General features: G+C 43.7%; 1 protein-coding gene across 2 annotated transcripts in view; it reads left to right on the forward strand.

Moving 5' to 3' along the window:
- Window positions 1–885: 885 nt before the first annotated feature.
- Window positions 886–25,680, forward strand: part of LOC118790067 (pro-neuregulin-3, membrane-bound isoform) — a 221,002-nt gene continuing 196,207 nt past the window's right edge. For both annotated transcript variants that reach the window (XM_036546876.1, XM_036546877.1), the window contains exon 1: window positions 886–1,561. In XM_036546876.1, the coding sequence (XP_036402769.1) occupies window positions 886–1,561 (676 nt within the window). The remainder of the gene's footprint in view (window positions 1,562–25,680) is intronic.

Here is a 25,680-nt window from a genome sequence, read left to right on the forward strand (position 1 = left end):
GCGGACAGACGCTGGGACGTGAGCTGACAGCCCTGGAGACCTGAGCGCCGATACTAGAGTAGGATCAGCAGGAGGCAGATTTACACCCCCCATTCCTTCAGATTCTGCTCTCCTGCGCTGTTTTTGATTTCTCAATGCTGGGGTATGGAAGCACAGTGAGGCGCTCGCTTTGGCTCTAAACCCTGGAGGATGCTCTAGACCCCCACTTTGCCTGGCGGTGAGGAGGGTCCGCCGGTTCGTTTCTGCTCTTGTTGGTGTTGGGGGTGGGGGTGGGGGGGGGCATTTTGGGGTGATAAGCTGACTCAGCGGTTGAAAGTGAGCTGCGGAGAACCTAGGATCTAACCTGAAGAAGGACCCCAGAGCCCTGTTCCATCCTCCTTCCAACACCTGCCTGGAATATCGAGAAGAAAGTCATTGTGGCGGGGGAAAATGGGGATTTCTGGATTTGTTCAGTAGCGATGAGCAGACGCTGCGGCAGGGTTTTCACACAGACGGATTTACAGCTCGTCTCCTCGGTCTCTCCCGTACGCCACCTCTCCTCAATCAATACCTTCAATCCTTTTCCCTTTTTTTTGCATTGAGTGTGTCCTTGGATTCTTGCATTATTGTACTTTAGCCCCTGGTCGTGGTCCGGACCGTCTCAAGGAGGACAGCGGCACATCTTCTCCTACTCTGCATTCACTCTCTGACTTGCTGTGTGCGCGTGTGTGTGTGCGCGTGTGTGCGCGCGTGTGTGTGTGTATCTGGATTTGTGTGAGAGTGTGTGTCTGTGTGTGTGTGTGTGTGAGACAGAGATGCTCAATGTTCCGTTTTGCTCCTCTGCCCCTCGTTGTCCATGCCAGCCGTGTGCCTCATTTTGGGGTTAACCCTTTGTGAGCCAGCAGGATGAGTGAGATCTCTGGAGCAGCCGTGTCGGGAGCGATGATCCTAGAGGAGCCGGAGGGGGGCGGGGGCCCGGCGGGAAGGGAGCAGGCCTCACCCCCAGAGCCCGGGCCCCTGCGCTGTGGAGGCTGTGCCCTGTGGCCCCGCCAGCAGACCTGGCTGTGTGTGGTGCCCCTCCTCATCGGCTTCATTGGCCTGGGACTCAGTCTGATGCTGCTCAAGTGGATCGTGGTGGGCTCGGTCCAGGACTACGTACCAACCGACCTGGTGGATGCCAAAGGGATCGGGCAGGACCCTATATTCCTCTCAAAGCCCAGTGCTGTCCCCAAAAGCCCCGAAACCACCACCACCTCCAGCAGCACTACTGTGAGGGCCAGAACTCGTCCCGGGACTCACCCCAGCGCCACGCCGAGGGGCGGCGGGCCTGGAGCGTCCGGCAGCCAGGTAACACCCCGGAGCACCACCGTGCGCCAGGCCAGCACCAGCAGCACCCGCGGCCCGCCCACAACCACCACCGCCAGCACCACCACCACAACCACAACCATGGCGGCGCCCACTTCCACCCCTTCGCCCTCCAACCCCACTGTCTTACACGACTCAACGCAAATGTGGACCCATGAACACACCTCTCGGAGGAATCCCACCACGCCTACTCGCTCCCACTTCCATGTCAAGACAGGTGAGTCACCTGGCTGGTTGAGTGTTTCCGCGTGGACAGGGACACGTGTGCCCACAGTCTGGTCAAGTCAGTGCACCTGTTTGCTGGCTTTTGAGAGTTTGGGTGGTAGAGTGTTCATACACTGCAAGCAGAGGTGGCTGCAACAGTTTGAGTTGGATGGCAGTGACATGTTGCCTTTTTTAAAAAAATTGCTTTGTACAGTTGGAATAGCTTTAAGTATGTAGTCTCTGGAATTACAAACATTCAAATACTATAACCTGAATTATACATTCAGTCTGCCCAGTCATTGGAATTTGTTTTTTCCCCAATATATCGAAGATGTAGAAGTTATGGTCAGAGATGTGTTTATAAATGTTTAAAGTCCGACAGTACGGGTGCTGCTTTTATATGCAACGATCGGCTACAGGAACTACAGTGTGTGATTATATCGAGCTGTTAAGCGGTTTTACTCTATTAGCGTCCACGCGTTCACCATTAGTATCATTGTTCCGGCTTTATACCATATTCAGCTGTAGCGACCATTTCAGATTTCTACGTGATGTCACCACTGCTATTCGGCGCATTTACATGGACAACGAAGCCGCTTTTGAAATTACGCAGACACTTCTTGAAATGGAGCACTTCTCCAAACAGAAACGCTATTTTATGTTTTGACACAAATGATACGAGATTATTTGAAAACGGGTCAAGACGGCAGCACCGCTCCCCGCTGGGGGAGTGGGTATTTTAGAGAGACGAGAAGATTCCATTAAGATAGATGAAGAAATGAGAACTCCGCATTACAGGTATATTGCAGAGTGCGTGCGCTAGTGAAAGGGGCAGGCAGTCTGGCAGGTAGCTGCCTATTACAGCCGCAACATTAATCTGGAGAGAACGGCTAGGGATCACAGCAAGGAAGGCTGTCTCAAACACGGAGAACGGGATGCAGAGCTAGAGATCTGTAAGTCCCTGTCCCCGAGCATCGGCATCGACTGCGTGATCTCATGGAAGAGCGGTCTGACAGATACGTTTTGTATCACTTCAAATCAACGTTTATCTGTTGATATGGTTAATTCAATCGTTTACGAACTCTGTAAAAATCCGATACCTGGAAATAATGGTTACGCCAAAACAAACAAATCTTTGTTTCTTTGGCTGAGATCGTGAAAAATGTATAATTAGGTTTTGTAATGTAAACCAGTATCAGGCGATTGGCAGAGATATTGCTTTGGTCGAATTAGTAATCGATATTAACGTCCTGCTTAGATTCAAACACGCATGTTGCAGTTAACACGACAACATTAATTAAGCGACACCACCACGCTTTTGTGAATAACGAAAAAACACACAAACAAGAAAAAAATCTGGTCGCAGATTATCACGTGAGATTGATTTCTGGACAGAAGATTTCCTGGCTGCTATCAGTCACCTTTTGTAGCCATGCCCATAGCTCTCTAATCAGCTAGGGGGTGTTCAGAGCTGTCCATGAGATCTGTTAGTGGATAAGATTGTTTTCCATAATATTTCGGCAGTGGTTCGTGCATATTATTGCATGAAGCGTGGCCCTGCCAATATATATATATATATATATATATATATATTTTGGTGAAAAAGGCGTTGAGCGTATTGGCTGTTCAGATCCAGACTCTTTGGACTTCACGCGATAGAGTAGTTTGAAACAATTACATGATTATGTATCGCACGCGCTTTTGTATCTCTGCAATAAAATACAATTATATAACAGATGTGTTTTGCTCGTAAATATGAGAGTGGTGTTGTGTACACCGCATACTCTAGCAGTTTATGATTATAGCTTAATACAACGACAGACATCCATCATTTTACCAATAAACTCGTCTGCTGTCGAAGTGTTGTTGTCCGAAGTGGCTAGAATTGGAGAGATTATTATCTAGGATTGTTTTTGGATAATCACATTCGACACTGTTTTAATTCATTACCATAGAAAATTACAGCAACCATTAGTCATGTATTTGGTTGTTAATTATCCATTGTATGAATGTCACCTTACTAGCAAGTGCATTCAAAAACCATTAAGTGAATGTGATAGATATCCCTGGCAAAATGTCAGTTGATCATTCTGTCTGATCTGTCCTGCAATTACATATCTGTATAACTGTTAGATTGTGAAACAATATGTGATATTTTTGCCAATCAAGTGCAGTAATAGGTGTAATTACTCTTCTATCAGGCATTCACAGGTAAATAGGAACCATTTTGAGTCACTGGACAGAGAAGGACCCCCATACCTTGTGTCTGCATGCCATACCCTATGTGTGCTAGGTTATTGAGAGTTAGAGGTGGTATTTAAATCTTCCTCTACTGAATTTACTGATATGACACTCAAAACTGAACCAACTCTTTGAGATGTGCAAATGTACTACATATCAGTGTAGCTAGTGCACTTGGTGGGGCAGTTTACAGAATAGTGGGTCACATTCTGAAGTCAAACACATCACCCAGAGGAGCGTGTGTCCTGTTTTCTTTCAGCGTACCTCCTTCTTCCGCAAACCCTCAGAGACAAAGCTCTGCAGTGGTGTCATTGTTCTGCACTTCCTCTGTGTGAAGGATGACTGTTTACACATGCGTATCAATGGCTGTGCTGACGAAATAACCTTATGTTTAGGTGGGATCTGTATCCTAATGCAATTTGCAGGGGATGTCCCAGTGGTTCAAACGTGCAATATTGGATCAGGGTGACAGACAGTAACTGTGCATCATTCACTAACACTCAGACAGATTACTGTGCTCCCTGAGCTAAATCCGGATTAATCTCTCATCGTTCAGAAAGAAGAGCCCCCCATCCATTAAGAACCTACCGCTGTCCTACTAATCAAACCAGGACCACCCCAGTGCCCCTTCCCTATCTCTCCTTTCTGTCTGTCTCTCACAGCCCCCCCATGTGTGAGGGTGTGTGTGTGCGTGCATGTATATATATGTATGTATGGGCATGAAGTTGCTATTGAATGTATTAAAATGATATTCTCCAGCGCAGGTACCACAGACCATCAGTCATGATCTGTTATACATAAAACCCCCATCTCAGTGAAATCCAGAGTAGCTACAGTGGGCCTTTCCTGTGAGGGAGAAATTTGAAAAAAAACTGCTGCTCACAGGTCCATATTGAATCTGGGGTCATTTTCCCTCAGATGAGTGTGAGACACAAATCCTCTTCTCACAGAGAGGACAAACTGACATTTACTATGCCACTCACCATTTACAGCTGTCACACAGGGCTTATGGGCAAGAACATATCCCCCAAGGGGAGAAAGATTCCAAATCCTGGCTGGTGTCTGATTTAGAGATCCCTATCAGATCCACCACAGTCAAACTGAGGGATGCACAGTGTGCTACTCTAGCTGATGTGTATAATTCCTGTGACAAAATGGCCCTGCATTATGAGGACAGTGTGTTAAACTGAATCTCGCAATCCCTCACTCCCCTCTCTTGAGAATAACACACAACCCACTGAAATTAACCTTCGACCCCTCCTCAAGGCCCCTGTGGTCCTGTCCTAGCGGAAGGATCCTCCCACTGCCTGCCTCCCACAATTCTGTAATATTCCTCCGTTGGATTGAAAAACTGTTTTATCCCACACCAGGATAGGGTTAAGCAATTTGGCAGTGTGATATAAAATACTCTGACTGTCTCTTCTGATCAGTTACCTCTGAAAACAAATCACAGAGGTGGCTCTAGCTGTCGTGATGAAAATCACGTATGAAATTAAAGTAGGAAGTTTTTCCTCTCGGTGGCATGAATATGCAGATAGGTTAGATGTCCCTCTGGGTTTAAATGTTCTTCTGGGTTGGGATCTCCTATGAGACTGAGCAAAACCCAACAAAAATGCCAGTCAGAAGATCTACAGTGGTATGTTTTTGAGTTTCTAGCTATTTTAACCAACAAATTATTTTATGATGGTTAATGTGTGTTGGAGTGCAAACGGTATTGATGTTTAAGATTTTGAATAAATTATTATTAATCGTTCCATGACTGAAGCTGCATTACAGAGTGTTGATAAAGAAACTGACAATTTTTGTAATGGAATAAAAATGGAACAGATTAGAATGCAAAAGGCTTGTCATTTGATTGAAGGGATCTGAGGAGGTATTGGTACTGGAGTTTTTAATTCACCTCTAACATTATATCACTTTTGCAGTATTATAATATTTTTCATAGCTTTACTAGAATAATGCCCCAGCTTTCCAGTTTAATTCCACCATGAGGCCATCTCAATGAAACTTAATGTCACTTTGATTTATCTCCACAAAATGTCCAAAGGGGGGAGAAATCTTCAGATATGAAATATTAATGCGCAGAAAGGGAAACATGTGCAATATGGAGACAAGCATGTGAATAATTGAAGAATCTCTTATAAAGAATTATCAAAAAAGTTCAGAGATTTATAAATAGAGCATCAGGGAGAGGATGGAGACAGGAGGAACAAGGTGAACTCAGTGTTGAGAGCAGACAGGAGCTATGTACAGGAGACATCACGTCACTGTCAGTGCAGAAAACACTCTGTACACGTGGATACACACGCACACACACCCAGGCAGGAGCTGTGCACCCCGAGGTATTACATTACTTCACCAAAGCATAAAAAAACATTTGTTTTCAGGGCATTTCATATCTTTGCTATAAACATTTCCCAAATGTTTGTTAAAAGTGCTATTAATTATATTGGTAATTTGATGGTAATCAAACACAGCATAGTCTAGAGATGATTTTTTTAAAAGTGGTTTTATAATTTGAATAATGAACTAAAATGGCGAGGTGCAGAGGGAGCAATGGGCTACACTGTAATGTGTTCACCCTGTTAGACACAGCTCATCTGTAACCTTTAGATTGGTAACGTATCTCCCCACCAAACCTGAATGGCAGTCCTGCCACCATGCTATTCACCTTAAACCAGTAAGCAGTGCGTTATTGGACTGAATTTGAATATGGCATTTAATTGCCAATGCCTTTTGCTTTGCAGTTAGCTGGAAATTGTACTTCCATTCTCAGTTTTGGTGCCATTTGAATCTATTGGAACGGTCAAAACAGGCATCAAGTAAGACTTGTGATGCAAGACCTTGATTCCATGGTAACGGAAAAACAATGTGATTGGTTACATCTTAGAAACTACAGAGAGGGTTTCCTCCGCTCTGTCCTAGGGCCAAACACATGTAACTGCCTCATCCAGATGTTGCACAACTCTTGAATTTCAGTAATAACACTTTGCAGTTTGGGTCACTTGAGTGAATCTGTTATGTGTGAGTTGTGGTCTGCATGTATGTATATAGCATTATTGGTCATTCATACCACTTTCCACAGTGTTATAAACAAAATCCATCTGAAGGTTGACCCTTAGATAAGATCTGACAGAAGATGTGTATGTGGCTTAAATATTATTATTGCTATCAAGTTGATAAGTTATTTATAATAAAGGTGATTGTATGTTTTGTTCTCCCAATTGCCAGCTTCCTATCAGTCATTAACAATTTGAACAGACCTTTCTTACAGTACCTACTGTATATTATTCCTGCTTACTTCTATAACCCAGTCTGTTTAGGCATCTGTACACACACATAATGTACACATTCATACAACATGTGCCAAAATTGTATTATATATTCAGAAGGCATGTCAAAATTGTTCAGAAGGCATGTCAAAAATGTTCAGCTAATGCAACACCCCTGGCTGGGAGATATATGCGTGGTAACTGAAATCAGTGGTGTTAGAGTGCTGGCACCTTCCATTATGTTCCAGGTTATCAGGACCAAGTGTTTTGAATTGGTGGTAATTTCACATGTTTACCGCAATACCCTCCCTCTGTGGAAGCAAGCAGACTCAATGTCATTTAACAACCGTGGAGGAACAAATGTCCAAACATTTTGATATCGCTATGGTCACTAGTGAGAGCCACAGTTTGCAACCTATTACTCCGTTGTGCCTTCAAAGGAGCAGAGCAGTGTGACAAATGATAACCATGAATCTCTTATAGCCAGGCTGCTGGCTGCTGGCCACCAGCCAATGGGAAGCCAGAGTCACAGATGCTGAAACGGAAGCTTCCAAAGAGGCTACACTAACCATCCAATAAAGAACACAATTCAGCACTTAACATAGCCAAAAACTGAGCCCAGCATTGAACACAGCCAAGCACTGAACACATCTCACAGCTGAATGTAGCCAAGAACCGAACACGACCCAAGACCGAACACCCTCCCAGTGGTTACAGTTCCAAAGGCTGAGTACTTGCCACGGGTGCAATTTACAGCCTGCTGTCCAGGTTTTTCCCGTGGAGAGAGATTTAGCGACGTTGGTGAGTTTGTCCTGTATTTGACACAAAGGGCTTAAGGCCTGATTTTTTATTCACTAAAGCTTCTGGGTGCATCCACAGCACTGACAGAATGTGCATCCTTGAAAAATTTAGGCTTTATTTCTTAAACCCAGCATGATAATAAATTTAGGATGTGGTTTCAGCTGCTAGTCTGGTCCTGGCTGTAGTGAGGAGGGAGGGAATGTTTTGAGATGAACCTTTGCTTCCTGGGTTTGATGTTCTCAGAATAGAAGCTCCATATGAATTCAGAAGCAAGAAAGGAATAAGGTAAAGTAAGGACCTGGACAAGTATAGCACCCATGTAGGGTACTTGTGTTTGAGGCTTGAACAGGTCGGGAAATCTGAAACTGCTGCCATGAAACATTGACATATATAATTGGGTTAAAGAAATGTTAGTTTTGTAGGTTTCCCTCGATAAGCAAACGAATAATGTAAAGTGGCCTGGGATTCCCGGCAACATGGATCAAATGAAATGACTTTGCATTGTTTTGTGTTTCTGGCTCCATGTTTGGGAGTCAGGGATTGTGGAAGATGGTGCTGATTATACCCACTGTGATAATGATGGATTAAACAGGAGTTGTTGCGGGTGGGGGTAAAGGGGTTACGTTACTGAGGGCAGAAATGAATGCAGGATCATGCCTCCACATTCTTTTCGTTCTGATTCACAGTTGCAGCACCTGGTGCTCTATAGTTTATTGCAGATGCAATGTGGGCATTGTCTTTTATTCATTATGTGGCTCCCAATATGCAGGATGAATAACACAGAGAACGTTTTACAAATTGTCCATTGATGTAGATTTATATTTACTGAAAGCAATTGGGGTCGATCACCTTGATGTGGGGTACAAGATCAGTGCCTGACCCACCATTCAAATCTGCACTGTTCTGGGTACAGGTCCCCCCATCATGACTCCTGTCCTAAAGGGTGAGTTTTCCCTTTCTGATAAAAGGGTGGCAGAGTACCAGATAATGATTTCAGGTCTGCTTGCTCGCCCTCCTCGTGGTTTGTCATTTCCTTCTGGTGCTACACCAGAGCGGTGAGCCGATTGCAAATGTGGGATGTGAGGAGGGTCACACTGTCCTGTTGGAGAGTCCGTGTGCTTTTAGGAATGAGCTGTAATTAATAAGGCTCTCGTCCGCCCCGGGGCATCTGCCGGTGCTGGTGGGATTTCTGTCCTGTGGTTCCTCAGATTTGTGTCCCTGCAGCCAAGGAATGCTTAGCACTTGCTTTAGAGCAAGACTTCTTCTCTGCCCAGTAACACAGCATACATACTTCGCTGTGAGAGTGCATTCCCATATAAATATTCCAGTGTAAAGTGCATTCCAATATGAATGCTCCAGTGTGCTAAATGTAAAGCTTTGATTGGCTAAAATAATAATCAAGATCTGTAATGAGGAACAACTTCCCCATCCCCCAATTCTCTCTCACTCTCTCTTTCTATCTCTCTCTCCCTCCCCCATCTCTTGCTGTCTCCCTCCTTCTATCTCTGTGCTCCATTTCTCCCCCCTTACCTCCCCCCTTTCTCTTTCTTGCTTCTTTCCCTTCGTCTCTCCCTCCAGATAGTATTGAATGTGGAGTGTTAAGAGTTTTAGTTTCCTGAGCTATAATTGGAAAGATGCATACAGCGTTCACTTGCATGTGATTATCCTCTGTATGGACTGCATAAGAACAGCTAGTTTAATGCTGTCTCTACATTCCTGTAATGGTCTGTGTTCACAGCCAAATGGCTTTGAGGTGGTGATGCAGAGTTCTTGTCGACTGAGAAATGTCTCTGTATCTTCTGGACTGACACTCCACTTGCTCCAGTAATGCTGCCATTACCCCATACACTGCCTGACAGCGGAAAGCATCCATTATTGAAAATGATACCAGCACAGGAAGGCCTCCATGGTGGAGAAATCAGTATCGCTTCTCTGTAATGGAGATCTCCAGTGAGGGGCTTGGAATCAGTGAGACAGTGATTGTTCTGAGACATTGATGTGGGAAGGGGTCATAGCATATCTGATTTATCGCCCTGGAAGCCACATGCTGAAGGCATGGTTCTGAACATGTTCCAGTTCGGCACACAAAGCCGGCGGGGTCACCTTCTGTGGAGGCTTCAAATGCAGGGGCTGGGCTCTGTGGTCCTGCTGTGCCAACTGCCAAAGACCCTCTGCTCCTCCTCCTGGAGCGTTTTCCCTCTCTGAATGTCCTCTTCTTTATGTCCTGCCTATTTTATCCTGGCAGATCAGATATGCTGAGGACGTGTTTGACATGTCTCACTGTGACAGCCTACAGCCCGCTGCCCTCTGTATCATGACAGACTGTGAGTCCGGAGGCTGAGCTTTGCAGGGGGAACTGCCAGCACTGGGTTTCCACTGCCTCCCGGAAACCTCATGCCATGTGATGGAGCTGGGGGATAGGGAGGCAGGTGCACAGACCCAGTGAGTGGGTACTTGCAGGGACCCACCAAAGAGCCGTATGAGTGGCCATAGCTCTGTTGGAATTTACTCCTGCTGTCAGTGTCTCCACACCAACTGTGCTCACTCTTTATTGTTTCTCATTTTTCTGCCTGCTCCCGGACAACCAGCAGGGGAAGACACATCAGCCAATGGACTCCCACCTTGACTCTGTCAGTTCTTCATGCATTGAGGTTGCACACGCACACACACACACACACACACAGGATGTTCTGTGAGTGACATATGCCTTGGAGTAGGGGTGGGGCTTACACTGAAAGATGAAAACATACTAATTTCTTATGATCTGAAAGGCTGGGGGGGGGGGGGGGGGGCAGCCATGGTCTTTACTCTGAGGTGTGAGATTGGATGAGATGCTGAAGGCCAGTGTGCTGGGGGATGCCAGCTGTGTCAGCCTCCATCACAGCTGCACCTCTGACAGCCACTCGTCAGGTGTGTGTCATCACAGCAAACGGCTGATAGAAACCAGAACACAATGTGCCACTTCAGAACCCGTCACACAACACCTTGAATTGTGAATCAAATATTCTGGAGAATCACTTGCATGTATACCATTTTTTATTTGATACACCACATTAATAATTGATGTTGCAACCTGAACAATACAGTCCTGTACTTGAGACCTGTCGATCATTTTAATGTAGTACTTTGATGTGATCAGCTGTACCCTACAGTACACATGCATCACAATAAATAAACAAAAATCAATTGAATGATGAGCATTTACTGTGGCAATATCAATGTGAATCTAATTCCCTTCCTCTGGGGTGTTATATGCTGTCAGAGAAACATTAAATTGAATGCATGTTTAGACTTCAGATGAACAACAGTGTTTACTTGGACAGAGTCAGAAGAGACCCACGGAGGGCAGAAATTATGCTTCCTGCTCCTTCAGAGCATCTTTGAAATGGTGTCTGTGATCAGTTAACAGGGTAAGAGAAGGCATTAACTGCACAGAAAAACACAGATACGCTGCAAACCCAACTCTGCTCACTGCTGTCTTTCTCAAGTATCCTTCTGTCTTTTTCTCCGTTTCTCTCTCTCCATCCCTCCCTCCATCTTTGTTTGGCCATCCCTCTTCCTTTGTGCATCTCTGCCTCTGAACAGCTCCCTCTCAGCTGTGTTCTGTCTTTCTCTTTCTCTCTGAGTCATGAGAGCTTGATTAGACGTGGGTAGGGAGACCTGAACTCTGAATCTGAATAGAGTGGATAAATGTATTCTAACTAGGAGAGTGAAAAGGAGAGAGATTTTTTTTTTCACGATGTGACCCTGGCATTCCTCTGGCATGGGAGTGGATTTGCCCCCTGGCTGTGCGCTGTGATGAATGCTGCTCTCTGCACCTCATACAGTCTCCCTTTCATCAGAGGACACAATATCATTAAAACTCCCCTGGTCTCTCTGCCTCATTCTCACACCTCACTCCTCACCCAAGTAATAACCACACTGGATCAAAACTGCAGGAGAGCCGATTGAAGATATTTTTTGCTTTAGACAGTGGTATTCCTCTCTAGGTTCTCTCACTCCTTTTAACAATATATTTCTTCATCTCTTGAAAACAGAGCACTACATTTCATCCTTTGCAAGAATGTCCTTACACTCATTAATTCACAGGACCCCTCCAGCATCCCTTTCCATACTCCCATTAACCTTTAGCCAAATGTTTCCTTCCAAAGCCCTCATTTGCTCGTTTGCTCAAGTTCTTGTGCCGTCCCAAGCCAGACTGAATTATTCAGGGACCTGAGGGTGTGTGATGTTTAAAACTGTGTCCAAACAGCACTGTGTGTTGCTTACAGCTTTTTCAGTGATGGCGGTAAACAGCTTATATGCAAAGATGTGCAATAGGTCATGAGTGATAAGAAATATGTACAGGATTGTGTAAAGGCATCGTATGTATGTGTGTGTGTGTGTGTGTGTGTGTGTGTGTGTAACAACATTATTGCTGCTGGTTCCCATTTGCGAGTGTATCACCATTGCTTTGGTTGGGTTCAGTTGGGTAAGTGTATGTAACAGCTTCACTGGCTGATTACTGTAGATTGTGTATCTAACAGCATTACTGTGGCTGGTTACTATAGATTGCGTGTAACAGCATTGCTGTGTCTAGTTACTGTTGCCTCTGTGGAGTTTAATGCTGGAGTGGCCATAGGCCTCTTCATTTTCATTGCTTTGTTATGTACAGTAGTAGGAGATGAAATAATCTCACCAAGATTCTCAAATTCACAGCTTCTTTTGTGGACATTTGGAACTGTCAGTTTGGTCTCATCACTCATCTCATCACTGATTGTGTGTGTGTGTGTGTGTGTGTGCGTGCATTCATGCATTGGTTTGCATTTGTAACGGGACTGATTTTAACTTGCTTATCAAAGGGCATTGAACCGCTCTGTCAGCATCACCCAGTTGTTTTGTCACAGACCCAGTGCTTGCAATGAAATCAGGCCTCATCCTCCATCTTCTTCATCAACATCAACACATGTTGTTTTAATGGAAGTGCTCACATACCTTGAATATTTGAGAATATGTGAACCGCAGTTGTCCTCTTACTTGCTTTACACGCTCCTTGGCAATATCAGTGTGTTTTGGGAAATTCGCTCTCTGAACACGCAGTGCCACACACACTTGATATGTAGATATCTTCCTGTGAGGGTCATGACTCTGACATTACTTATTCTGGCATGTTTCCTTTGCTAAGCTGTCTTCCTCTGTGATTGCAGATGCTGCCTTTGTGTCTCGCTTCTGTATGCTGTAGATGCCTCTTACAGCTTTGTGGGGAATAACAGAGATTAAGTCAGTGGGAGGATGAAGATTTGAGGGTCGTGTCAAGCTGTGCTCTCTCTGTTTCAGACACCAATGGAATTTTTATGAAATATTGCCACTTCTCTCATGCACTAATCCCTGTCTATGTCTTTTAGTTTTCAAGGACCGGATTCCAGGTTTAAGAGGTGCATCCTATCCCCACAGAGAGCAGGGTAGAGCAGACTCTGAATGAGCTGATGAAATGAGGGATCTCTGGCCAGTATGAGGAATGCCCTGGAGACCACCTCACTGCTGTCAGGTCAAGCAGTCTGTCATATTACATGTGCTCCTTCAGCATCTCCAAACAGCTCAGTTTTGATTTCTGGGTAATGTCCTTTCCCCTTGCACCCGCGAATGAGGAGACACATGAAAGAGAAATCCCTCTGCTCTGCGAGTAATGAACACAGTCCTGCCGATTGTAAAGAGGAGTCAGGTTTTAGGTTACAGGGACCTCCGCCCCCCTCTGCAGGGGGAACTGTGCTTCAGTTCAGCACGGTGGCATTCTTTGAATTGTTTGACTTGGGCTGAATTGTTTGAGTTTGGGCCAGAGACCAGAGGCCACAGGAAGATGGATGGCTGTTCCCTCTGAGCACTGGGCTGTGCTGGTAATGGCCTGAAACGCGATCTCTGTGGAGTGCAATCCGCGGAGAGGGAAAATAAAAAAAGGTAGAGTCTCAGCTTTACCAGCAAGTGTTTGAGAGCCTGAATGAATTTTAAGGCTCATTTCCACTCTGATGTATCCAGGTGCACTTATATGCGGCCATGCTAAAAAGGCCGTCTGCATGTCTGTAGGTGAGGTGAGACTTACAGAGGGTTGCTCCAGGTACAGCTGGCTACCAGGTACTTGATGTGACCATGGCATGGCTGCATTACTGACAAGTGTGTTTGTTGAACTGGTGAAGGAAGAAGTAGCCTGGCTGGACACCAAGTGAATAGTGTTATCTCCAGAAAATGGAGATAATTTTATAAGTAAGCACTGTAAAACTAAACAAAGTCTGATGATCCAGCCAGATATAGATACTGTTTGCAGCTGCACGGGTTAATAAGAAGCTTTCTTTAATTCAGACTGGGGGTTTGTGCATGTTATGCAGGGACAGAAACCACTGATTATCAGCCATTGCAGAACAAATGATGCAAGTGGATATTAAAATCTGTCTTTGGACTGTTTTTCTATCTACCTCACCATATACTGTAACTGCTGGTAAGTGACCAAGTGTTTGGTGTATTTTTTTTATTTTGAAACTAGACAGCCATTCCACTGGTTTGTCATTGTTAACTAGTGTGATGGGCAGGATTGAAAAAAAAACAAAAACAGTTGATGCCTCAAATCCTGCTGGAGGCAGCCACATCTGAAGATAATAATATGGAGATTCAATATATTTTTTAGATTAATCCATGTCTGTTGGGGCCATGGAGAAATAAAGTGTGGCGAGAAGTGGTTAGAACGAGGCATCGCCAAAATATTTAAATTAATCATATAATACTAAAATGGGGGACCTCTCTGTCTCATGCCTGCTCATGCGCACATTGACGCATCACCGTGACAACAGTATTCAGTGGTCAAACTTCATTTTGGTCTGTGTTAATCAGCTTTGCGTTCATACAGGAAGAGTAATTGCTGTTTTTTTTGTGTCTGTGTGTCATGTGACTAGTTTTTGTGACCTCAGCAGCAGTTAGAGTTTTGTGAAGGCTGCCGAAGGGGTAGTGTTAGCATGCATATTCATGAGCCAGTGTGCCACCAATTTACATAAGACTTTAAGTCATCGTCAGCCTCTACTGACAGTTTTATTGCACAATAAAAAATACATCTCTTTGAAATTGTTCTGCTGAAAAATGATAAATATCTGTGAATCTGCCTCCACTCCTTCCAATTACAGACTCGTGCTCTGGCAGACTCTGAACCCCCACCCCACCCCCACCCACCCCCGCCCCAAATGTTCTCTGTTACACCCTGAACAATGCACAGTATAGTCACATTGGACCGATGGAAACTTAGCCATTTGGTTTCAGTGCAGAGATTCCCCTTGTTGTTCCACAAACAAGGTGATAATTTTGGTGGTTTAGGATATGATTCCAGATTCACTCCACACAGATTCACACCTGCAGGTTTAAATAAAGGTGTGTGCAAAACACAGCTGTGTGAATGTTTTTTTTTAAATGATCTAGAAAGGGAAACAACCCCATTGACAATGAAAACTCTTGCAAATGAATCTGTTCTGTACCTCAGCACTTCCCAAAGTCCTTTTGTTTAGGCAGGGCTACTGCTGCATTTCCTCACCAGCAGATCCTGCTACTAGGCGTAGCTGGGTAGGGGAATTTTCCTCTGCTAAGGCCGTGTCTGAGACAAGTCACAAGAAATGGCAGCACACGTGTTGCGGCTGGCTCTCCTGCTCCCAGAGTGGACTACTTGTAAGCTGCTGCTGCGAGGAGTTCAGTTACCTTCAGCTGGAGGACTGGACATGTACCCAGAGGACCTGTCCAGTGCTGAATTGAGAGCATAGTCAAGACAGATTAATACATATGATCACAACAGGATTGAATATGTATTAACTATGTATCGGTTTAAAGCTTGTGTTTACTATGCATATTTAATGCTATGGTATATGGTATGTGGAACATGGTATATAGTATGTGGTATTAGTATGTGGTATTTTGTATATAGCATGTGGTATGTGTCATATGCTACATGGTTTTAGTTGACAATTATGTTAACTCTCCTGGCAGAGCAACTGACAAAGCAAATGTACAGAGGTGTATATGATAAGGCCACATGAGCAGCACTACGTACAGAAAATGACAGATCACATCACACGACATTTCACCATACTGTGTTATATTGAATACATAAGTGCTGGTACTGTATGTAGTCCATGTGTATAGACCATAGTACAGTATATGATGTGTGGAATATGGTGAATGTTATATTTTATGGGGTGCATGATATATGTTATGAAGTACATGGTTTGTGGTGTGGGGTACATAGTGAATTGTGTGTGGCATATGTCTGTATAGTAAGATAACAGGAATACAGACTATATGATGATATGATGCTGATCTTCTCTCTCTGTTGCCATGGTGATAGGTTTGCAATATACTGTATGATGGCATCCTCTGTGGTGTTGTCTGTGTTTGGATTCTTGCCACTGACCTTTGGCCCTAACCATTAGTGCTGAAGAGAGAGGAACCGTTTGAGAATCACAAATAAATGAGTAAAAAATCTGCCAGAATGATCTGGAACGGAACAAATGTACCTTTAGCTGCATCCCTTGGATAGTTTCTATTGGTAATGAAAATGTCCGTATGAGATGGTAGGTGTGGATGGGTAGTGCATTTTCATCGCTCTCTGAGGGGTACAGCTGGTTGTCCTTGTTATCCCTGCACAGTGCGCGTGTGTGTGTGTGTGTGTGTGTGTGTGTGTGTGTGTGGGAGCGGGTGTGTGTAGGGGAGTTAATTTCTCATTGCTGGACTATTGTGGGGTGTGTTGTGTTCCTGCTCAGTGTTTAATCCACAGCAGCTGGTGAAATGGCTGCCCCAGGGTGGGTCCAGATGAGGCCAGCTGTGCTGCTGGTGAGGCAGATAAACAGCTGTGACCAGCCACCACATGACTACAGAGTACTCCTAAACCCCTGTCTCGCTACCCCCCCCCCCCCCCCCCAACACACACACACACACCCCACCTCCCTCCCTCTTCCCTTTCTCTGCTCTTTCATCATCTATTCTGCACCTCAACACTTCCAAAATCACAGGGTGGGACATGAAACTTTCCAAAAAGCTCCTTTCTCTGCTAGTGCACAGTCATAATCACACTGGGGGGAACATATTGATCTCTCTTCTTTTCCTCAGCTATCTGTCTCTACCTGCTGGACATACTTTCCCTAGAGCTACATCTGGAAAGTTAGGAACAGTAGACCTTGAACATCATTTGTTAAAAATTATCATCTTGTGAAAAACATGAAACCCACTCATCTAGCAGAATCACCCCTTTTAAGCAGAGTAAATCAGCCCTTAGGCTCTGGGTAGCACTAATGAAAAGTTCCATAAATGGAACTAATAATAACCAAAATTAATAATTAATAACCAACAGCTACTTGCACACATAAATGCACTCTCATGTGCAGGGAAACACTGTACAAAGGGAAATGCACATGTTCATGTTGTTACAGCCTTAACTGAAATCTCTGAGTCTCTCCTATATGAGTCCTCTGAGTCTTCCCTGCAACTCAGGCAAAGGAGCGTTCAGATTAGACATTTGCTCCTATATCAGTACCGTACTTGCTCATCACAGCGCCCCAGAGTTCAAGGTCACCCTCCAGTGTCCACAGCCTGGCCAGGCATACTCCTCTGCCTTGTCATTTGCTATATGTGAAAGATGGAGGCATCCACAGGGCAGCATCGACCCACTGATGAAAAGACTATGCCAGGAATGACCCTTTCCTTTCTAGAGGAGGATGCCCCACTCTTCAGATTTATCGTAAGACTAGGACAGATTAGTCATCATCCCTGTTGATATTATTATTCTTCATGTATGTATCTTCAAGATTAATTTTTGATAGCAGCTTAACATGGTGTTGTTGATCCTGAACACATCAAAAAAAGGACAGAGCTCTCTAAAGGAGGCCCCTGGGCCATTCTGAATGGCATGTACATTCATCATAAGAGACTTTTGATTGTTTACACTTAAAGTTGTGTTCACACCTCTACTGTTCCTTCATGGAGGTGCTTTGGTCCGTTTGCAGGCCCCTCCTGTATATATATTCTTCTGCTCCTCAGTGATGGGGCTGAGTTAAACAAGCAGTCTCCTGATGGCCAGGCTTGTGGTATCACAGTAAAAAAGTTTACTGTTACTGTGTAGAAGTCGGGACTCACCCTGTGAGGGCAGCATGTACAAGAGGTTACAGGGGCCATACTCACTGCCCTGCTGTTTGCTTTGTACATGCTGGCACTTATCATTCCTTTTTGACCTCAGCAATAATATTATAAATCCTACATGCAAAGTGGACCACAGTCTAACACACTAGCAGCACATCTCTGATTGTTTCTCACAGTACAGTGCACCAAGAGCAGAGTGCTCTGATTGGTTTGCGCAGTCTACCTTACAAACATTCAAATTCTCTGACTGGTGTAGGTAAATTTGACATTTTGTGAAGCTCAGCTGGCTACTTTTTTGTATATTAGACCAAAAGCATGAAGATGTGGGTTTAGAAGCAGCATTGTGTATGTCAGCTTTGTAAAAGCCATTCCTACCTACAAATGAAATCATAATTCTTTTGCTATGTCTTTGCTTTCTGCAGGTAGTCAGGCAGGTACTGGAGATTATCTGAATCCTCTTAACAGTTGTTCTCACAGGCATTTATGTAAAATACAAAATATTAATATCATGAGTCATTGAAATGATCATGATATTCTACACTTAATTCAATCCAAGCGATTAGAAGGCTTTTCCCCGTTTGATTTCAGTTAAAGCAAAGGTCCTAAGGCTATTAAACAGAATCACCTCATGAATTATTGTAAATACTGCATACAGTCTGTTGATAGCACAGGCTCTACTGGTATAGGAACAGCTTTCCCTCATATCACCGTAATGCAAGTTTAAAAGCACATTCTGTGTTGAAAAAACACATAAATAAGTAAACATCACAGCTAGTCCTTTATACCACCCTGGTACAATCATAAGATAAGATACATTTTCTTGGCTTTTTACTTTGGTAAAGCTCCTTACATTTGCAGTTTGGCTGTGGACAAAACTCAGGTCAAGAGCGTGATTTTTGTATCCATCTGTTTTATAGTGGTTTACTCATGTCTCCTTATTTTGTATACATTATATTTTATAAGCTATCCCTCTACTGTGTCAGAGTTTAGCTTATGACAGTAGTGTGGGTAGAAAATCCGTATCTCCCTGAATGTTAGCTTTGATCAATTTATATATACCCAAGTAATGAGTCCTAATTTACCACCTGTGTCATCTGGTCCCAGGTATGCATCTCTCATCTCACTGGGAACCAGATACATACACATCCCCCAAGTTGTTCAGAAACCGAATAGTAAATGTGTAACTTTATGGGCTGTAAATATTATCATTTCTCAAGTCAAGTTAAACTTGGATTGCCATGGGAGCTAGTGTTTGTGTGTGTGTGTGTGTGTGTGTGTGTGTATTTAGAATTCAGAATCACTACAGTATGTCTTTCCTTCTTTAATCTGTTCCATCTGATCATGTCAGTGTATCTCTCCATCATTACATGCCAGTCACTTATATAAAGTCCTGTCAAAGCCATCATTGCAGTGCACACTTATTCAGAAGTCTCTGTCATGTTGATGTGCAGTGATATTATTACTGCTTCTACCCCCTTGACTGACAGTAATGACTTTTTTGCCTTTTTTGCCTTTTCCAAAAAAGGATTTTTGAGAAGCAGGGCAAATCAGAAATGTATAAATCCTCAATTGTTCTAAAATGTATTTTACTTGTTTAATAGTTATGTGGGACAATTCACTGAAATTTTAAAGTGGTTGTAAGCCTGGCTGATGTTGTTATCATCTGAACATATCTTAAAAGGTAAAATACTGTAGCTACTCCAGCCAAAGTAGCCAAATCACAAAGAAAAAAAAACTGGCATCAGTCACGCATTCATTCATTTATGAGTTCTCTCTTTGTAAGTATATTTTAAGAATGATTCATTTCAATAGTGGCACCAAAGTGAATGAGAGTAAGGATATTTCTGCCCAGGAACCAAAGTTATTGAGTGTTTGGTTTATTTGGTACAGAAATAGCAGTATAATTTATGTTATTAGCTGTGCTAGGCTTATGGTAAACTACTTCCTTGACTAAATATGTAATTTCAGCCTTAAAAGTCTATATAAGTCATCATAATTTTAATAAACCCTGCATATGTTGGAGTGTTCAAATAAGCAATCATTTGTGTATGTATTTACAGTGTTTGTAGTGCATGAGCTGTGATTGCGTTTAGGCCTAGTCTCATGCCGAAAAACTGCAATAGCACAGCGACAGGCACTTGAGTTTTATTAAGGGAAACACTCAGATGTTTATAATATCAGTGGAGAAAGGCGTGTTTTCAGCAGTGCTCAGCAGGATTCTGGGAGATCTCCCCATTATCACACTGTGCGGGACTGACTGGTACAAGGCAGAGAGGAAGGGAGGGAATGTTCTAATGGCGAAATTATATAACTGTGGAAGAAATGGTTTGGCACAGACAACATTAATGTTGCAGAAACATGTCATTTTCTTTATCTGGGACCAGAGGTGGGGGATTCGAGTCACATGACTTGACTCGAGTCAGACTCGAGTCGCAAATTTTGGGACTTGAGACTTGCTTGACTAATATTCATAAAAGACTTGACTTTGACTTGATATTCATGACTTGAAACTTGACTTGGACTTGACTTAAATGACTCGAAATGACTTGCCTTTTTGTTTAATAGATATTTTTGTTTCTCAAATATTGAGGAGTTACCTGTATGATTTTTGAAACATGTAGGCTACTTACTTTCCTATGAAAGCCGTGTGCTTACTGTTGCATACGTGCAAATCTGGCAACCTAACGTTATCAAGTGACGCAGCAGACCAGCAGAGACAGCACGGAAGGCGCTACTCCAAGAATAATGAAGTTCGGATACAAAGATTATGTATGTGACAACACTAACAAAAAATGAACAGCAGTGTGCAAGGTCTGCAGTGCGAAAATAAGCGACACAGCCACCAATTTCATTCGACACTTCAAATCCCACAAAGAAAGGTAAGTGACGAAGTCAGTCCTGTCTTTAGCTAACGCTAATGTCTTGCCTAGTCAAAAGTTATGCTAGTTGTGATAGAGACCTAACATTTTAGGCATGTTGAAAGTATTCGAATTGGTAATTATCAGAAAATTGGACTAAAGTATGTTACAAGGCATATTCTAGATTATTTTCTTACCTGCATGTATCTGTGAGTACTGTGCTGTTATGTGATAGCAATAGTGTCTGCAGTCTCAGGGTTAACTTTAACGTTAGTCGTAATGGTAATGATCTAACTGTAATTTTCATAAGTTATCATGATCTCCGTCCCTCTCAAACACGTCCTCATCCCCTGGCCTACAGTAGGCCTAGCAGTTCACCAACGCAGTCATTTACACCTGTTAAATGATTAAAACGAAATGTGTCAATTAAAATGTCTGTGATTCAATTCATATTGGTGGTATAGAAACCATTATACTTGAATTGTTTTAATACTTTTTCATGGTTTTCAATGTTTGAGGCATATTGAGACCATTGTACCTTAATAGTCAAATTTGGTTTCATGGATAACTATGATAACGGGATAACTAGTTTTATTTTTTATTTTATAAACCACTCAGCTGTATGTGGCCTTGATGCAATACATTTTGAGTAGAAATACATTTTTTTTGTTGAAAATAAAACTCCTGCAGTTTATAACTACTGTCTTTTAACTTATTTAAATATGTAAACACAGGTAAATCATCAAACATTTGTATGACTTGACAGTGACTTGCTTGACCCAAGCTATGAGTTGACTCGACTTGCTTGACATAAAGCAGTGACTAGACTTGACTTGCTTGATTCTCATAAAAATTGACTTGGACTTGCTTGAGACTTGAAGGTTAAGACTTGAGACTTGCTTGTGACTTGCACATGCGTGACTTACTCCCACCTCTGTCTGGGAGTGTAGTGCCTGTAAAGAATCTATGAAGAGGGAATGAAGGAAAAAGCTTCTCTCCTTTCTACTTTTTCTTTAAATATGCATAGGATTTCTTTGTAACATGACATACAGAAGAACTATACAGAAATGTAAAAACAAACAAAAATCTATCTTTAATTTCTAGGTGAAACCGCTGGGCCAAGTGTTAATATCACGATACTAGCTGAATAAGGGAATACTAGCGGATTCCCTTATGGATTCTTTATTTATTGGTCAGATTATTGAAGGTAAATTATGGCATAAGGGTCTTTATTTGTTGATAGATTTAAGACAAAATGAATTAGCTTTGGGTATATGCTCATGACCAGTTCCAGCACAATTGGACTGTAATGACTTCTTCTTGCAATCTGACGCTTTTGTGCTGTGCTGCTAAGCAGTGAATGGGTTTAACAGACAGACCAACATTACAGCTCCAATTCCAATTTCCCTTAGTCACATGAGTCATGGGCTCCTTGCATTCAGGTCTCTGCAGCTTTAAAGTTCATTTCCACACAGGAGCTGTGTGTCTGGCTCCTGTGGAAAATGGGATAGTATTAATTTGTTAAAGCCAATTGTCCCGGCGAGACAAGGCAGTGTTCAGAGCAGCAAGTGTTATGTGTGTGTGTGGTATGGGAGTAGGGCACAAGCCCAGTGAAATGAGCATCCTTTTGGCCTGAAACCTGATCAGCTGTGTGCCTGAGAGGCCAGTGAGAGATTTACATGACTATGTACTTCACAGAGGACTTCACTGTTTAGCCTCACACCGCACATGAAAAGCACAGTGCCAGAGTCCCCACCTCTTTGTGCCTGTGAGCAGAGGGAGAGGCAGCGACTGTGAGTGAGTGAGTTGATCTCCTCCTACACATTAAAGCAGGACGAGTGCCGTAGTAGGTGGGCTTATGATCATTGAGACAGAGACCAGCCTGCTCTGTGGAACAGACACTCTGTGCTGAAACCGCCCCCTCCTGGTAGTGAGGTCCCCAAATCCCCCCCCAGCCTGCTCAGTCTGCCCAGACCAACAGTGTGACTGTGCCACCCCCAGCCCGTGTGCTGTGGTAGTCCCAATGCGCGTGACTATCCGAGCGCGGTGCTCTGAGTTATGGCCGCACTGGCACAGCTGTAGCAGCATTTATATGCACACGGCGCTCACCCCATTACAGACCAGCCTCAGTGTTCAAGAAACAAAGAGCGGAGAATTTTAATTTGAATATCTACAGTCTGCAGACTGTCGTTTGTCTTTCGTCCCGTTTCCCTCCCTTTTTCTGTCTCTCTCTCTCCCCCCATCTGCCCCCCTTCCTGACACACAAAGACACACACCACGCCCGTCTGCAGACACACACACACACACACACACTTGCAGTCGCCTCCTGACAAAATGTATTACAGCATCCTGCATAAGGGTCACACACACAGATCAAATGGAGACATCACTATGTCCATCTCCAGCCACGACCGGAGACATGACAGCAGTCGTCTGACTGTCAGAGAAATGGTCTCCCTATGTTTAGTTTTGGAATTCATAGTTAATCATGACTATCAGTAAATATTAAGATGGATATACCTGCAAGAATATATAATCATCACCTAAGCCACACTCCTAGGCAGAAGAGGCCTGCATGAGTTTACTCAGACACTCACACACAGACACACACATGTGCTTTTTCTGCTATGATCTGCAGGTCCACCAAGGCATCTTGTCAACTGTTAAATGTCAGTACAAATTATTGTAATTTTGTGAATTAATTCAATATTAGTTACAACAGTATTGGCATTTTGCAGTTTCATGGTCTGCCACAGCGCCTCAACAATAATGCATCATACAGATGACAATGAAGATCATAAACAAATACTGTATGTTAAGAGAAAGCCAGGGCTAGGATAAGCTGAATCTCTGCAGACTGCTGCAAAGCACAGACCTTCACCCCATACCATAGACACACACGCACACACACACACACACACACACATACACATGCACACATAAATGCTCACACAGATGCATAAGGAACTGTTGAGGTATTGCAGTGCTCTTATTTTCCTTCAAGGCAAGATTTTGACGCGCTCACTTTATGTGCTGTCAGATAAGAGAGGTATTAGTCACACGCTTGTTGCTGCTTCTTTTTATGGTGCAACACCTCCAAGTATCTCCCAAGGGGGCCTTCACTCCATTTACACAAAGGTGTGTGTGGGCGGGTGCGAGTGAGTGTAGGTGTTTTTACATGTGTGTGTGTTTTTTTTTTTTTTTTTTGCCCATGGGTTGGTGTGTGTTAGCTTGTGTGCGTGCAAGTGTGCATGTGTGCTAGCATTTGTGCATTTGCGATTCCTATGGCTGTGTGCTGTCCTTCTCCTGCTGACTGCCTAATGGAGTGTTGCTGTTGAGCAGGTTGATGACAAAACCAGAAGAGTGTCACTGTGGCCTGCTGGGGCCAGACATGTTAGAGAGGGAGCAGCGAGGTCTCTGCTGAGGAAATTAATCTGATCATCGCATTGTCTCTGGACGAGAGGTTGCATTCCACAGCTGCTCAGTACGAATGCTGATATCTGTGGAAAAAGATCATTCCATATGCTCCCACGATGCAACGGGGTGGGACCGTTTCCAGGTGACGTTCTTCATTGCCGCATTTGCTGGGAGTCGTTCTTTCTTTCTGTGACGCTACAGCGAGCATTCCTTCTTACATGCAGAGTGAAGGCTGTGCTGCTGACAAACACCTTCGCTGGGCCTATTTTTGGAGGTGATGTGGAGGCCTTGGGGTGGGGGGGCTGTGTTTGGAGCGCTGACAGTAGGAGGTGTGAGGAATAGAGGGGGGCCACCTTCCCCCACAGAACATCAGCTGATCTCCCCGGCGCCTGCGTGCCTGTTACAGCTGGGAGGGAGAGGGGAGGGGAGGGAGGCGGGTCTACCTGAGTTGAGCTTATTATAGAAGATAAAGATATAACTGCTCTATTTCTTTTTAATCCCTCAACCTCTCCCCTCCCTTCGGCAAAACACCTGTCAGAGCCACAGATAAACACCTCGCAGGATAAAAGGACGTCTGGTGAAATATGATGTTCTGATGGGTCTTGGAACTGGTGATTATTGTAATGTGTGCGCATTAGGCTAACTGAGCGAAATGTCATTACGTAGGCAGAGAAAGATGTAGGTGGTGCTTGCTGCCCCTGGCAGCATTATTCAGTCTGCTGGCCTCTGATGGAGTCTCAGGTCTGCCTCACTGTGAGACAGACGGATGAGGACAGACAGAAAGAATGCCAGGGGGAGAATCAGAGGTCACATTTTAGGCAGTGACAGAACCGCACAACCTGCCCATCTTTGTGGGACTGTGGTGCAGATTTATGTAAATCCGACAGTGCAGTAAATCCATAGCACTGTTGAGTCTGCTGTGTCTTTAGTATAGAACAGGGTTTTATGTGACTATTTTTGTTCCTATTGCTATTCTGTAAGTGTGGGATTATTTTATCAGTCTTTGCTTTTATATTTATGTCAATATTTATGTGGATTATAGATTATTATCAGCCCAGGTGACTTTTACATTTAGTGGTTTCACATATTCATGTCAGTTTTTTCCCCTATGGCCATTCAATTACATTCAGTTCCATTTGTGTTATTGGTATGACAAATACACATTTATAACGTCAAAGCATGAACACAAATTAAGTGGATGATGCAAAGAACAACATTCGAAAGAATGAAATCAACAAAATTACCACACCGGTGTCTGAAAGTAAAATACACTGCGCTGTCCCCCTGCTCCTTAATTGAGTGATTGCTGCCTGTTGGTGAGAGTGCTGTGATAATGGCAGGAGAGGCCTCTGTTTCAGTTGCATATCATACCAGATACCAGCTTCTTGTCTCCGTTCCTTTTCTCC

This window comes from Megalops cyprinoides, chromosome 15 (genome assembly GCF_013368585.1).
Source record: "Megalops cyprinoides isolate fMegCyp1 chromosome 15, fMegCyp1.pri, whole genome shotgun sequence".
Classification (NCBI taxonomy): Eukaryota; Metazoa; Chordata; class Actinopteri; order Elopiformes; family Megalopidae; genus Megalops; species Megalops cyprinoides.